Genomic DNA, 16,626 nt, shown 5'->3' on the forward strand with positions numbered 1-16,626 from the left:
AAATCCTGCCCTGAAATGAGATCCATCCTTCATGAAATCCTCCCCACTCCACCAAGAGTGTCTTTCCGCCGTCCACCTAACCTTCGTAACCTGTTAGTTCATCCCTATGAAATCCCCAAACCACCTTCCCTACCCTCTGGCTCCTATCCTTGTAACCGCCCCCGGTGTAAAACCTGTCCCATGCACCCTCCCACAACCCCACAACCACCTACTCCAGTCCTGTAACCCGGAAGGTGTACACGATCAAAGGCAGAGCCACATGTGAAAGCACCCACATGATTTACCAACTGACCTGCCTACACTGTGATGCATTCTATGTGGGAATGACCAGCAACAAACTGTCCATTCGCATGAAAGGACACAGGCAGACAGTGTTTGTTGGTAATGAGGATCACCCTGTGGCTAAACATGCCTTGGTGCACGGCCAGTACATCTTGGCACAGTGTTACACCGTCCGGGTTATCTGGATACTTCCCACCAACACCAACCTATCCAAACTCCGGAGATGGGAACTTGCTCTTCAATATATCCTCTCTTCCCGTTACCCACCAGGCCTCAATCTCCACTAATTTCAAGTTGCCGCCACTCATACCTCACCTGTCATTCAACATCATCTTTGCCTCTGCACTTCCGCCTCGACTGACATCTCTGCCCAAACTCTTTGTCTTTAAATATGTCTGCTCATGTCTGTATATGTGTGGATGGATATGTGTGTGTGTGCGAGTGTATACCCGTCCTTTTTTCCCCCTAAGGTAAGTCTTTCCGCTCCCGGGATTGGAATGACTCCTTACCCTCTCCCTTAAAACCCACTTCCTTTCGTCTTTCCCTCTCCTTCCCTCTTTCCTGATGAGGCAACAGTTTGTTGCGAAAGCTTGAATTTTGTGTGTACGTATGTGTCTGTTTGTGTTTCTATCGACCTGCCAGCGCTTTCGTATGGTAAGTCACATCCAAATGTTTGTGTTTGTTTGTGTGTCTATCGACGTGCCAGTGCTCTTGTTTGGTAAGTCACATCATCTTTGTTTAAACAAAGATGAGGTGACTTACCGAACGAAAGCACTGGCAGGTCGATAGACACACAAACATACACACAAAATTCAAGCTTTCGCAACAAACTGTTGCCTCATCAGGAAAGAGGGAAGGAGAGGGGAGGACGAAAGGAGAGAGAGAGAAAGAGAGAGAGAGAGATATTTCCTACTGAATTTACTATTCACTCATAATCATTTAACATTGACTGCAGAGGACTATGATACAGAGTACATGATGGACAAAACTTTAGAAACATACAATAAAGCTGGACTAACAATATTCATTTTCCTAAAACAAGATTATCACAAATGGAAAAACTACTGAGGCATATAAAAAATATAAAAATCTAGGAGTTGTACTCTCAGATCAAGTTTCCCGTAAGTAAGAAATAAGGCAGAGCTAAGCAAGCAAACAATAATCTGAAAAACATCTTCTGGCCAGATGAAATTAACAAAAAGAAAAAGGTTTTATGAATCAAGAACGCAAAACTTTTTTATAAGGAGTGGAATCCTGGGAAATAATGAAACGAGATAGAAGACCTGAAACTGTGCAACTTGGTTTTTTGAGAAGAAGTCATAGAGTATGAAGGCAAGAGAAGATCCTAAAGAAAGAAATCAGGAAATGAATGAAAACTGCCATGTACATTACTGAAGAGAGGGAAAATGGAATTTAAAATGGTTTGGGCATATGGCCGAAAATAGTACTATGTTGGCAACCTCCATACCAGAGATCCTGTGCAGAATGGTAAAATCACATGGAGGAGATATGCAATGAAGAAATTTGAAAGACTTTATACATGGACCAAGAAGGTTGGATACGATGTGGCGAGAAATGGCCTAAAAAGCTGTGGACAACTCACAGAAGAAACTAGTTTTTCTCTCTCCATTGTTAATAGAACTTGCATTATTTCTTGCCTTTTCCCCAGTCGACAGAACATTCCAACATCTTTTGGGTGTGCATCAGGGACAGTATAATTTGTTCTTCAAATATTTTGATTGATAACCTTACAGCCATCTTACAGCTGAATTGCTGGCAGAATTTAAACCACTTGACAACACTGTGGAGCTCGTTCTATAAAGAATTTTCTTAAATTGTCTACCGTATTTACTCGAATCTAAGCCGCACTTTTTTTTCCAGTTTTTGCAATCCAAAAAACCAGCTGCGGCTTAGAATCGAGTGCAAAGTAAGTGGAAGTTCTGAAAAATGTTGGTAGGTGCCGCCACAACTAACTTCTGCCGTCGAATATATGTAGCGCCAAAACCTCTGCGTCAGTAACTAATTAAAAAAAGAAAAGTGGAAGACGAGCTTTTTTCTCCGCCCCGAGTTTCAAACACTGCATGTTCATACACTATCCAACGAAGTAAATACAAATTCTGTATTTTTCATCTTCGAATGTAGCAGCATTTCACTCTACTACGAAAATCCGACTGGCAAGACTGTTTGGGATGTTTGTCAATATGGCCAACTGAATTTTTTCCTACCTGTGAGAAGAGATAGTTGCTAATAGGAACTTTTATGAATTGTGAATCACATGCAGTATTCTCTTCACCATAAGAATAATATGAATATAAACATTTTGCTATGTATTCTTTCGTGTTTGCTGTTATCTCATTTAAATCCTATCTGCCTAATAAACTATGAAACTAGAGTGAGACAACAGCAAACCCGGAAGAATATACATATCATGTCACGTTTATATTCGTATTATTCTTATGCCTAATAGTGATACAGTCAGAAATGAAGCACGGTAATTCACTAGATTTTTAAATCTAACATGACTCTAATTTCTGAGCAGAATGTAATGTACTAAAGAGGCGTCTGCAAAGATTTTCAAATGGAGAAAAATTTTTGCTAAACTCTCATTCAGAACTCTCTTTTTTTTATTGTAAGCGGTGGCAGCGCGCACAAAAGCAAGTCATGCCACGAGCGGCGACATGCCATGAACACTCATTATCAGAATGCGACCAACAATGCATGACACAGTACAGTAATGCATTTTCAGCTTAGAGTGACGTAAACAACTATAACAAAGAGAATGGCACTTATCAGATCAAAGAAAATAAGCAATCAATTCAAACCAGACGAAGCACATGAAAAAGGAAGGGTACCCGTATAAATACGGACGGCGCGCCTGACACATAGCAATGGCTACCTGGTAAAGCTTAACTGCTAAGCTTACGACTACTGTAGCTGTATCATCAATCATTCAACCTAAATTGTGTCTCATATTACAATGGACCAACTCTGTTTCGATTTGGAGGTGGGGCCTAACACTTTTCTCTCCCCTTGAATTTAGAGTCTCAAATTTCAGGTGCGGCTTAGATTCGAGTAAATACGGTACCTGTCCATAATGTAGGTTTTTTTATGTCGATAAATCCCCTTCCTCCTTCCTTTCTGCTTAATGTGAATCTTTCTGTTGCTGAATGTATGTGATGTATTCTATATTTGTGGCATTGTGATCGTGTAAGTGTAATGAGTGCTTCTAGTTCTGTGTTACTCCATTTCACTACTCCAAATGAATAGGTCAATATTGGTATAGCATAAGTATTATTATTATTATTATTATTATTATTATTATCATTTTTACAAAAACCATATTGCTGCTCTGTATAAGGTGCAAGCATGCCATTGTTCATGAGGAGATGGATATCCATAAAAACTGGTGACAAGTCACAGAATACCAAACAATGATCTTCCAAAAATGTCTGTCCATAGTTTTTAGAGTTAAGGCATTAGTGGACACCAGGAATGGTATAAAATGGAAGTCATCATCCCAGTGGGTTATGTTGTCTTCCAGAGGCATTTACATTGCTCCCTTTACCAAAACATCCTAAAAACTGAGGAAATGCTAAACCTTTGAAAGTCACAATTCGTGCAGTTGCTGTGAGAAACATAGTATTCAGCTACAGTGACAGAAATGCCTCTGAACTTTATAAAACTGTTGATAATCTATTCTTTGTTCACCCACAGAGATTTTGAGATAACACTGCCACCTGGTATCAATATAGGAGAACTTTGGATCTAATGTTTATGTAAGCCTGCATAATAGTGACTCCTGGCATCCATTTTTTTAACTATGCAGGATCAGGATACAATTTTAAAACTAATTTGATGAAAGCTATGTGCCTTGTATGAACAACAGTGATTGTGTTTAACTGTTATAGTGAAGGGTTAAGAATGTTTAATTATATCCCCTAGTGTGTAAATTGTTATATTACCCAGTTGGTTGGTGCACACATGCTCATTATACGCTGAGATGAACACTGCACTGTTCTTAATATATATTAATGACTTGCCATTCTGTATTCACGAAGATGCAAAGCTGGTACTTTCTGCCGATGATACAAGTATAGCTATCACATCCAACATACAACAATTAACTGGTGAAATTGTAAACGATATGTTTCAGAAAATCATTAAGTGGTTCTCTGCAAATGGGCTCTCATAAACTTTGACAAAACACAGTACATACAGTTCCACACAGTAAACGGAATGACACCATTAATAAATATAGACTTCAATCAGAAATCGATAGCTAAGATAGAATATTCCAAATTCCAGGTGTATGCATTGATGAGGGGTTGAACTGGAAAAACCACACTGAAGATCTGCTGAAACATTTGAGTTCAGCTACTTATGCTAATAGGGTCATTGCAAATTTTAGCAATATACATCTCAGTAAATTAGCTTACCATGCCTATTTTCGTTCTCTGCTTTCGTATGGCATCATATTCTGGGGTAACTCATCATTGAGTAAAAGAGTGTTCATTGCACAAAAGCGTGTAATCAGAATAATTGCTGGAGCTCATCCCAGATCATTCTGCAGACACTTATTTAAAGAGCTCGAGAGCTTCACTGTAGCCTCACAATATATATAATCACTTATGAAATTTGATATTAACAATACGAATGAATTTAGAAGTAATAGCAGTGTACATGGCTACAACACTAGGAGAAAGGATGATCTTCACTACTCAAGGTTAAATCTAACTTTGGCTCAGAAGGAGGTAAATTATGCTGCCACAAAAGTCTTTGGTCACTTACCTAATAACATCAAAAGTCTGACAGATAGCCATATAGCATTTAAAAGGAAATTAAAAGAATTTCTTAATGGCAACTCCTTCTACTCATCAGATGAATTTTTAGATATAGTAAGTGGGTAATTTCCCCAACCCCCACAAAAAAAGAAACAAAAGAAAAAAAATTAAAAATATTACGTGTCATGTAATATTTTGTGTAGTGTAATATCTTGTATAGACACCTTTTATTAAACTGACATGTTCCACATCATTACGAAGTGTCATGTTCATGATCTATGGAACAAGTACTAATCTAATCATCTAACCCACCCATCTGTGCTAAGTAGCCTGCATTGGGCTGGGATGAAGCAAGTGGCCTGCCTTGCCCTGTGCTAATTAACTCGGAAGTGCTTCTTGTCATGTCTCTTTCAGTCAATCTGAGATTTGAAACCACTGAAATGAACATTATTGAAGTTGTAAAAAAATTAGTTTCTAACTTTGAAACTTCTTTGCAAATTTACTGATGTTAAAAATCTACAGAGATTTAAAGAGGACTTCTCATTCAACTGTTTCCAAATCAATTTTGGTACCCCACTCCAAAAATTCCAAACTTTCAAACTGTTTGGACTGATAAAAACTATCATTACAGCTCTAGTTGAGTCATAAGACTGTAGTTTCACCCTTGCTGACACAGGTGGTGCAGAATAGTCAGTTTCAGAATCTGTGGAGGAGTTACTGCTTTTGTCAACAATGAATAACTGATCCTCACTGTTGCTCTTTGTATCTCCATAATCTCTGCCTCAGTGCAACCACAGTTTTCCTTGTTGAACAGATGATGAGAAACACACTGTGATGCAATTCTGATGAACAATAAGACATAAACCTAAGCTGAATGGAACAAAATGAGATCACAACAGACAAAGTACCAAAATAAAACTTAGCTACAGGATAGAAATTTGCTGTATGCTTAAACTCATCAACAGAACGCAGGTGCCTCTCATCAACACTGAGGGGTTAGCCGGGGGAGTCTTAGTTGACTTGTCAATAGTGCTGAAGGAAAACCCTGAGGCTGCACTTAATAACAGCACCTGGGGAGAGGAAGAGCATGTTCAGTTAACTTGTCAACAGTAGTCAAAGGGTTAATTCCTTGATACCTGTAACTCTGCATTGCTCAGTAATGTATAGGTGAGCTAAATTGTTCCAACATGTAATTAGTGTAAGAAATGAGGAAGTTATTGTCAAGTAATATTGTTGCTGGGATGTGCTCTGGGCTGAGTGTAGACAGTTACACTGCAGATTATTATTTTGTTAATGTGTGAATATAATTATTGACTAGGCTACTAATTTAATTTATACTCATACATCACGATGAATGTCTGGCATCTGAAATAAATACACAAACGATGACTGTCAGAAATAAATATGGCAAGTGAAATGTGAGATGATCAGAGCAAGACAGTGTCAGTATTGAAGTATAGTAAGACGTTGTTACTTTATTTATTTATTTTTATTTATATGAGTATGAGACAATGCAAGAGTGACAAAACATGTTACCATCAGTATGCGAGCACAGTGATTTTGATTGGATTTTGTATTTGCCTGCTCATCCAGATATTAAAATTCAGCAAGATAGCCTTTCATGTCTGCAATTTGCCTTCAGAAACAATGATTTTTAACTGATTCTTCATTTCTACCAGCTCAGTATCAGTAATGGAATTTCTATTTCTGTATAATTATTGACAATTGAGGGTAACATTAACTTGGAAACCTGATTAAGATGTGGAGTGAAGAGCTACAATATAAATTTTATTGGTATTAAAGTAACTATTTTATTGGTTATAGGCCAAAAATTTTTTGGCGTTAATGATGAGATTGTAACTGGACAGTTCTTACTTTCTTCTGTAGGACACCAAATATTACACTGCTGTCTGGTAAGTAATTTAAAGTTACAATGTGTGTGGCCAGAGACGCTGGAGTTGGCAGTCATGAGTGCATGAGGTGTGCTTGTTTGTGTGGAAGTCTGAATGTTGTGTGTGTGTCCTCCTTACTGGCAAAGGCTGTGACCGAAAACTACAGGTGAGTGTCTTTTAATCATGCCTGTCCACAACTTGACATGTGTTCTTTACAGTATATAGCAATATATCTTTTCCTATGTTGTTGATTCTTTCAGTATGCTAGATGTCTGTTGTACACAGTCACACAAAACTTTGTAGATTCCTATCGTTCACAAAAAAATTCATCCTTCACAGCCCTCACAAAGGTTTCCATCTTGGTCAATTGGCTGAAGAGAACCTCTGTTCAAACATTTTCATGAATCTAGCACTTTTAAAGGAACATTCCTTACACATGCAAGAAATACTATTTAACATTTTCCCATGGTTGATTATCATTATTTCTTGAAAGACTTCATTAAACGTTGTGACGAATATTGAAGTTTCTTGAATACCAGTTGCAGGTACATTAGTTTGTTAAGCAAGCTGTCAGCTTCAGGCATTATACAGGCCCTATGAGCCAATGTTCTAGGATTGCCTGTAATATAAAAAAATAGACAGGTGACAAAAAATGGATCCATCATAACAAGCCGGAGAGTAAACGGCAGAACATGGAATGGAAATATCCAAATTCACCGTGCAAGAAAAAGTGCAAGACCCAACCATCCTCTGAAAAACTGATGCTCAAAATTTTTTTGAGATGCACAAGGTCCAGTACTGGAACATTATAGGGAAAGGGGCACAACAATAAATAGTGTACATTACAGTGAGATCCTTACTGCCAGGCTAAAGCCTGTAATTCGAAGCAAATGCCGAGGATTCCTGTCAATTAAGAAAATAGGAACCACTGCTGGAAAGAGCTCCAGTGTCTTCATACAGGATATCAAATGACTTTTCACTTAATCCCCAAATAGTCCAATTCCACAGTTTTCTCAAATGAAGAAATCTCTAGTTCTAAAAGCTGCCATTTGCGTCAGTTTTTAAACAATCCTGTTTGCTATCCTGTCATAAGTATTAGTTTCTTGGATATATAAAATTTTTTGGGAGCAAATACTGATCCACAGAAGTCTGTTATTAGCTTTTTTGCCTTTTTCATGGCTCTTTACTTCAATCAGTAAAAATGGAACCCTTATATGATGATTTTGTTTTCCGTCCATCTGTCTGTCAGACTGTTAAAAACCCATTTTCTAAGGAATAAGTAGTTATATCACTCTTAAAAACCCATTTTCTCAGGAACAAGTAGTTATATCAAGTTGAAATTTATGTCACACATGGTTCTTTGTTGGTGCAAAAAATTGAAGCTGAAGCTTCTAAGTCAATGTAATCACAACATATGGCCATTTATGTCACATACTTTGATAGCCAGAAATTTGCTCATCAAAACCTATAGGGTACTTCCCACTGGCCTAGAATCAATATTACAGAAACAGCAATGTTTTACAGTGCAAGTAAAGAAAAAACATCTGAAAAGTGTAAATATGTAATTATGTCATATAAAACAAATATTTTTTGTCATTTGTTGTCTTATTTCAAAATTATAATTAAAAGATTCTCAAAAAACTGAATTTTCAGGACCAATATCTTGCCAGTATGAATGTCAATAACAAGCAAAAACTGTCAGTATCCTCAATTCCCAGGATGGATGAACTGTCTGTATACATAATTACAATACAATGAAAAGGATAGATTGCTACTCACCACATAGTGGAGATGCTGAGTTGCAGACAGAAAAAAAAAGACAGCTAAACAAACAGACTTTTTGTTGTGCCCGTCTGCGACTTAACATCTCCACTGTATAGTGAGTGGCAATCTATCCATTTTATAATATATACATAATGAAGTTTGTATGGAGTCCTACTCATAGCTGGCCAATATTTTTCCACTACATTTCAGATTCCCCTTATTTTCTGTGACAAAATTATACAGTTTGAACAATTCATATTCCTTGAAACAATGTCACTGTGTGCCACTAGTTAGCTTTTTATAAACAGTGTACAATTCATTGAATATTTTGATAACTTATTCAGTATAATAAACTTACGAGCAAGCAGCATAAATGCATTCCCATATCTATGGTGGAGATTTATCGATGCAGACAAGTAATGAAAAGCTGATGCATACTGCTGTGTCACTAAATGAACCAGTCCAAGGTTGTATAATATTTTCCAATCAAAAGGAGACAGGTGATTTGCTCTCTTAAGGCAGCTGATGGCCTGAAAATACATAAGTCATAATTGTAAAAAGAAAGTAATGTGCTTAGTTAAGAAGTGGCAAACCAAATTACAAATAGAGCTCAATGGAAATTAGTTACACATTATTAAGCAGGAGGAAAAAAGGGTAGTACTCTTTATACTGGAGCCAATAAGATTTTTAAGATGGTGACAGAGACGAAAAATAACACTAAATAAATAAGAAGGGACAAAAAACAATTGAGAAGAGAATGGAGAAAATAATTTAGAATTGGGATCATTGACAGAATAAGAATATTCAACAAAACAATGGAAAAACTGTTACCACATAATGTCACATTGGCAATAAGGTCATTAAATATGAAGCACAGATCCAAACTGACATTTGATAGTGGAAGCCTTGGGCATTGTTTCACTGCAAGGACCAACCTGCTATTCAAATTACCTGTACTTGATCTCAGAAAATCAAAGAAAATCAAAATTAGGGTGGTATGATGAAAATCTTAACACATGATGACAAGGTCGAGGTGTTTAGTCTGTGCTCTGTGAAGGTTGTACAAAATGCAATGAATGGGCAGGAAGAAAAGACAAGAAATGAGAACAGAACAGTACACTGAACTTGAATTTTGTATTTGTAATACCACAATGACTTACTGCAATGAACTTTTTCATTTCAAAAAAGCACATTCCAATGTTACTCCACAATGGTGCTGATTCAGGTGCATACTGAGTAGCAATTTTGTATTTTGATAGTGCTACCTCACAGTCTTTATGGTCCTGAAACAAATGAAAGTAAGGCCTTTTTGAGTAACAATAAAGCAATTGGAATTAACACTCCTGAAAGTTTTATGACACACTACCATAAACAATATTTTATTAGTTTTCACAATATGACTGCCTTTTATGGGGAGGGGGCTGGGGCCATTTTATACATTTTCCACTTGAAAGGTGGTTCCATTAATGTCTTTACTTTGTTCCGATTCACTTCTGGACATGACCTTTTCACTTCAGCTTTCTTATTTGAATGTTACAATATTGTCTGTCATTAACTACACGTAACGGCCAAAAGAGTCTCCACATAAAAGGAAGTTTGCATTTGATACTATTACATGGCGATTTCTCTTGTTGCACAGATCAATCTTCCACAGCATCCCTGGTAACTGTTGCAGTTTTAAACTGATTGCTACAGAACTTAAGATTAATATTAAATTTCTTCACTCTTTTTATTTTGTACACCACAAACATGGAAACAAAACTGAAAAGCTAAAGTCACAGACATCATATGTAGTAATGTCTGATATTATCAGGAATGGAGAAAGCAATCTTTACAAATCTTAATTCATGACAACAAAAAATAAAGTAGTGTGTTTATAAGCTCTGTTACCTGTCACGGCTTTCTTCAACATGTATGTGGAATCTTTCTGACAAAGTGACTGACAAAACTCAAGAAAAATCCATTTTTCTGTTTGCCAAACATCACTGAACCAAAAGAGCAAGTGACTACAGCAAGAGGCCACAAGCTACGCACAACATTTTAAGGCAAATAAAAGTGCAAATATTAACAAACCATACACTTTTGAAAGTGGGGGAAATTGCTATTTTTGTGGGGCATGAAAGAAATATTCAGTTTTTACGGTCACTTCCACATCTGATCTCCTTTAGCAAGATACAGGCATATAAAATGAAATTTCACAGCAGCAGAGGGGGAGTATCAAGGATGAACTCAACGAAATTAAGAAACTGGGAGATGGTACAGAAACACTTAGAAACAGTGGATAGAACCTGCAAGGCTTAAGCAGTACGGATGTTTTGAGAGAATAACATGCGATAGAATTTCAAAAAAAATGCATGAACTGAAGCTCTAGGGCAAAAGACCAAGAATTCAGAAAAAAGGAGAGGACTGGAAAGGGTTGGTGGTGGAACAGCACTTCAGAAAATACAGGAAAATTGTGAGGCTAATATATTGAACAGACTAAAACAATGGTTGAAACTGTTCCTGATTGTTTTGATGATGATGGACAGATTACTTTCATAATCATCAGGCCATCTCAATGGAGTCTACCATTCACACACAACGCTGTTCTCATTTGGATAAGAATGGTTGCCTTCTCACCCATCAATGTATTTATTCCTTTGGTTAGAAAAATATGAGAAATTTGTTGCTGTCAGTCCTACATAGGCTGAAATATCAGCAACCAAATGACACAAGGAAAGCTGCAATATGTTGCTGCTCCCATATCAGACTACCCTTGTTTACATAAGTCATACCTCTACCCTTACATCAAATGTAAAGTGCATCTTATAATTACACAGTGAGTCTTCCACTCTGCAATCGAGTGTGCACAGTTTTGGAAATTCCAGACAGACTAAAACAGTGTACCAGAATGGGTCTCCAATCCACATAACCTTGCCTTCACAGGCAATGCTCAACTGACTGAGCTTCCCACACCAATATCTGAAATTTGCTGCATTAACACAACAAAAATCAATGAGCAAAAAATTTGCTATGAACATTAAATGCCATACAGGAATGTACTGGATCTTATGCCTGTATGCCACATTATAGACTACATGAATAATAAAAATGATTGAAGAATGAAGCTGTTGTTGTTGTGGTCTTCAGTCCTGAGACTGATTTGATGCAGCTCTCCATGCTACTCTATCCTGTGCAAGCTTCTTCATCTCCCAGTACTTACTGCAGCCTACGTCCTTCTGAATCTGCTTAGTGTATTCATCTCTTAGTCTCCCTCTACAATTTTTACCCTCCACGCTGCCCTCCAATGCTAAATTTGTGATCCCCTGATGCCACAGAACATGTCCTACCAACCGGTCTCTTCTTCTTGTCAAGTTGTGCCACAAACTCCTCTTCTCCCCAATTCTATTCAATACCTCCTCATTAGTTATGTGATCTATCCAGCTAATCTTCAGCATTATTCTGTAGCACCACATTTTGAAAGCGTCTATTCTCTTCTTGTCCAAACTATTTATCGTCCACGTTCCACTTCCATACTTGGCTACACTCCATACAAATACTTTCAGAAATGACTTCCTGACAGTTAAATCTATTCTCGATGTTAACAAATTTCTCTTCTTCAGAAACGCTTTCCTTGCCATTGCCAGTCTACATTTTATATCCTCTCTACTTCGACCATCATCAGTTATTTTGCTGCCCAAATAGCAAAACTCATTTACTACTTTAAGTGTTTCATTTCCTAATCTAATTCCCTCAGCATCACCCAACTTAATTCGACTACATTCCATTATCCTCGTTTTGCTTTTGTTGGTGTTCATGTTATACCCTCCTTTCAAGACACTGTCCATTCCGTTCAACTGCTCCTCCTAGTCCTTTTCTGTCTCTGACAGAATTACAATGTCATCGGCGAACCTCAAAGTTTTTATTTCTTCTCCATGGATTTTAATACCTACTCCAAACTCTTCTTTTGTTTCCTTTACTGCTTCCTCAATATACACATTGAATAGCATCAAGGAGAGGCTACAACCCTGTCTCACTCCCTTCCCAAACACTGCTTCCCTTTCATGCCCCTCGACTCTTATAACTGCCATCCGGTTTCTGTACAAATTGTAAATAGCCTTTCGCTCCCTGTATTTTACCCGTGCCACCTTTAGAATTTGAAAGAGAGTATTCCAGTCAACATTGTCAAAAGCTTTCTCTAAGTCTACAAATGCTAGAAACGTAGGTTTGCCTTTCCTTAATCTTCCTTCTAAGATAAATCGTAAGGTCAGTACTGCCTCACGTGTTCCAACATTTCTACAGAATCCAAACTGATCTTCCCCGAGGCTGGCTTCTGCCAGTTTTTCCATTCATCTGTAAAGAATTCGCGTTAGTATTTTGCAGCTGTGACTTATTAAACTGATAGTTCGGTAATTTTCACATCTGTCAACACCTGTTTACTTTGGGATTGGAATTATTATATTCTTCTTGAAGTCTGAGGGTATTTCACCTGTCTCATACATCTTGCTCACCAGATGGTAGAGTTTTGTCAGGACTGGCTCTCCCAAGGCCGTCAGTAGTTCTAATGGAATGTTGTTTACTCCCGCGGCCTTGTTTCGACTCAAGTCTTTCAGTGCTCTATCAAACCCTTCACGCAGTATTGTGTCTCCCATTTCATCTTCATCTACATCCTCTTCCATTTCCATAATATTGTCCTCAAGTACATCACCCTTGTATAGACCCTCTATATACTCCTTCCACCTTTCTGCTTTCCCTTCTTTGCTATCATCAAAAATAAACAATTAATTTTTGCAAATGTAATGTATTGTATAGATAAAAAATCTACTCAGAAAGCACAGGAGAGCACACATGTAAGGGTATTAAACTGGGCAAGCTTTTGGAGCCAGTGGCTCGCTCCTTCTTCTGGCAGAAGGCTTGAAGAGGAAGGAAGAGAGGTGAAGGAAAAGGACTGGTGAGGTTTAGGAAAAGGGGCAGAGTTGGTTTAGGAAAGGGGGCACAGTTCGGAAAAGTTGTCCAAAATCCTGGGTCAGGGGAGACTTGCCAGACAGGATGAGAAGGAAAGACTGATTGTTGGAGACTGCATCAGACGAGATTTGAAAACCCAATCAAATGAAGATAGAATGTGATTTATTTATCAGATATAAGGGGTAAACATTAAAAAAATGTCAACTGCAGAAAAGCAAAATATGAGAATGATAAAGAGACACAAAGCAAATTTTTAAGAAGGAGACAAAGTAATGGAAACAGAATACGAAATGCTTCAAAATGGGGTGGGGAGCAGTATAGTAGAAAGCAGTTACACAATAACAGAAGAAATTCTGATCAGTTATGGATGGTGCATCATGGCAGTCAAGAACCTGCAGTAGTGATCTGTACCAGTGTAGCTACACAGTGCAGGTTCAGGAGCACAGAATCCAAACTGATCACATGGTCAAGCCAGAATCAAAGAAGTAACTATTGTGTTGCAATGTATACTCTATCGCATACTGAGTATCATCAGTATAGACTGTGTGTGACCATTAACTCTTACTGAAAGCTTAGCATTTAAATTGTGAAAAAGGAAGGAAGGAACATCAGAGTTTAACATCCTGTCAACAATGAGGTTATTACAGACAGAGTACAAGCTCAAATCAAGGACAGATGAGAAAGAAACTCAGTCATCCACTTTCAAAGGGAACATAGTGCCATTTGCCTTGAGTAATTAGGAGAAATCACGGAAAACCTAAATCTGGATGGCCTGACTGGAATTTGAATTGTCATCTTCCTGAATGTGAGTTCATTATACTAACTTCTGTGCCACCTTGGTCAGTGCTTACATCGTGAACACAGAAAAAATCTATTTGGGAGAAAATTAGTGATACAGGTCCAAACTTTGTGTGTGTGACAAATTAAAGAATCAACTTTAGCTGATTACCACTGAACATTTGTTTATGATCTAGACAATTATGTCAAAACATCCCACAATGTATTTGAAATGGTGGGTCTCACAATAAACATTAATGGAATAGAATGGCATGGAACATAGCAAACAGTGGTATAATGAGAGCGACTTAACTTAATCTCACTACACTTATGTTATAGTCAAGTACGTTGTGCTTTTTTGGCTTCTCAATTTAACTTTTTTCTTTGTTTTCATATGAAGGTTGCATGAGAATTAGATACTGCCATGAGCTCTACTGCACACAGTGAGAAGCAGTGGTTACCATCACTGTCTGGTGTGCTGTATGTTGCCAGTTCAAATCTGATCACCGGCAAATATTTTTTATTCAGTATTTACCATTTCTAGAAGATTCTCAAAATTTCTTCTGCTTGTAATGTTTGCATACTCTAAAATATTCTATTTTTGTATGAACAGCGGTTTTCTCCATTCCAGGGGCAGTTCTGTTCTATCTATACATTGATGCCTCTAACAAATGTGCTTTCAGTGCTAAGTGTTGTACTTCACTGACAATTCTGTTTCAGATTTTGACTCAATTGTGTCAATGGTTTTCCTGTAAGTGTTCTCCCACGGGATGGAGTCAATATTTGAAAGAGAAATATTCACAATACACAGGCTAACAAAAAATCCAACAATGCACATGGTCATCCTAAAGCATTTTTATTACCAAATTTGTTTCAATAGTGAAAGAGCTAGCTACATTAAGGGATAGAATTTCAGTTTCTTTTTGTTTTTCCTTAAAGCTATTTGCCACAAAAGAAAATGATATGTAAAGGAAGTGTGTACTGCCTTCTAATTATTGTTATACTGTTTATATGCATATGTTATCTTGAACAATTAAATACTGAAGTTGTGAAAGGTTTGTTCAATATTTCTTCCACTCACTCAGGTCCTTGCCTTGTGTAGAACATACTGTAGTAACACGCTGATTACTATACCTAGTGCCCAAAGCAGATGTAAGTCAAGCCGCTTAGCCAGCATAGTGCACACCAACACTCAAAATGGTGTACCTGCAACTACCTGAGGTGGTCACCAGGGGTAGCTCTGTCACTCACCACCATACCAGGTCTGCTCTGCACACACAGCTCCATGCCAGCAACACCTAATGTGGATAGCATCTTTATATGGGCGTGCATGGGGCTCAAGGACCTCAGTTATTAATGTCTTCGAGAAATGTAAACTACTTTCACTGTTTTCTTATGGGTGTTATCCTGTGACCCAGTAAATTGTACCTCTTTTTCATGTGTTTCCTTGTGTAACTAATTAGAACACAAGTAGTTACATCAAGGGTAGAATTTTTGCAGGTTTCAGATTCTGTAGCCTTTCTGCCATTCGGCTCTCCCATGGAGGCTTTATTCCAGACCCTTCTGCAACAGCTGTGTTGGATCAGTAGTTAGCTATGTTGACACAGACTCAGGTGCCGCCACGGTGGTTTTTGAGGCTCTTTCCTTATGGTGGATACCGCCTCATATGTATCACTTGCTGTGCCAGTTACCTCTTCTATGAGAACCAGTGCCACTTTTCTTTGGCACTGTGTGTTGTTTCCTATCCTATAACCACAAGCATATGCATATGGTTGCTGCACGTTGTGAATTCTAACAATGTCACAAACAGCTGCAGAAACTGTATCAAGCTTACGTGACCAAGCTTTATGGCCACAGTCATGCCAGTTCAGTGTTATGTGTGCACAATGATCAGAGATGCAATCTTTCATCCTGGCTCAGATAAGGAGGTGCATCAACTTGCCCTTCAGTTTGAGTATCCCATGTTACAAGAGGTTTTGAACATTGCACTGTCGTTCAATGTCTCCCATGCTGTGGGCCGCCAGTTACAGGGTTGGAGTTATGTTGCCATTGTTGATAGTGTGCAGTATTGGCACATGGAGCCTAGTGGTGCACCAGGGGGGGGGGGAGGGGGGGAGGTCAGAGGAGGTAGCTGCAATACAAACAAGCCAATCAATTGGGCTGACATGGACAAACATGTTGTCGGC

General features: G+C 38.1%; 1 protein-coding gene across 2 annotated transcripts in view; it reads right to left on the bottom strand.

Annotated features, from left to right (window-relative positions):
• The window catches only part of LOC126484418 (Bardet-Biedl syndrome 4 protein), a 131,052-nt gene that overhangs the window by 56,282 nt on the left and 58,144 nt on the right, over positions 1 to 16,626 (bottom strand). For both annotated transcript variants that reach the window (XM_050107931.1, XM_050107932.1), the window contains exons 7-8: positions 9,880 to 10,002; positions 9,078 to 9,249 (exon numbers count right to left, since the gene is read on the bottom strand). In XM_050107931.1, coding sequence (XP_049963888.1) covers positions 9,078 to 9,249; positions 9,880 to 10,002 — 295 coding nt within the window. The remainder of the gene's footprint in view (positions 1 to 9,077; positions 9,250 to 9,879; positions 10,003 to 16,626) is intronic.

The sequence above is a fragment of the Schistocerca serialis genome, chromosome 6, assembly GCF_023864345.2.
Source record: "Schistocerca serialis cubense isolate TAMUIC-IGC-003099 chromosome 6, iqSchSeri2.2, whole genome shotgun sequence".
NCBI classification, from domain to species: Eukaryota; Metazoa; Arthropoda; class Insecta; order Orthoptera; family Acrididae; genus Schistocerca; species Schistocerca serialis.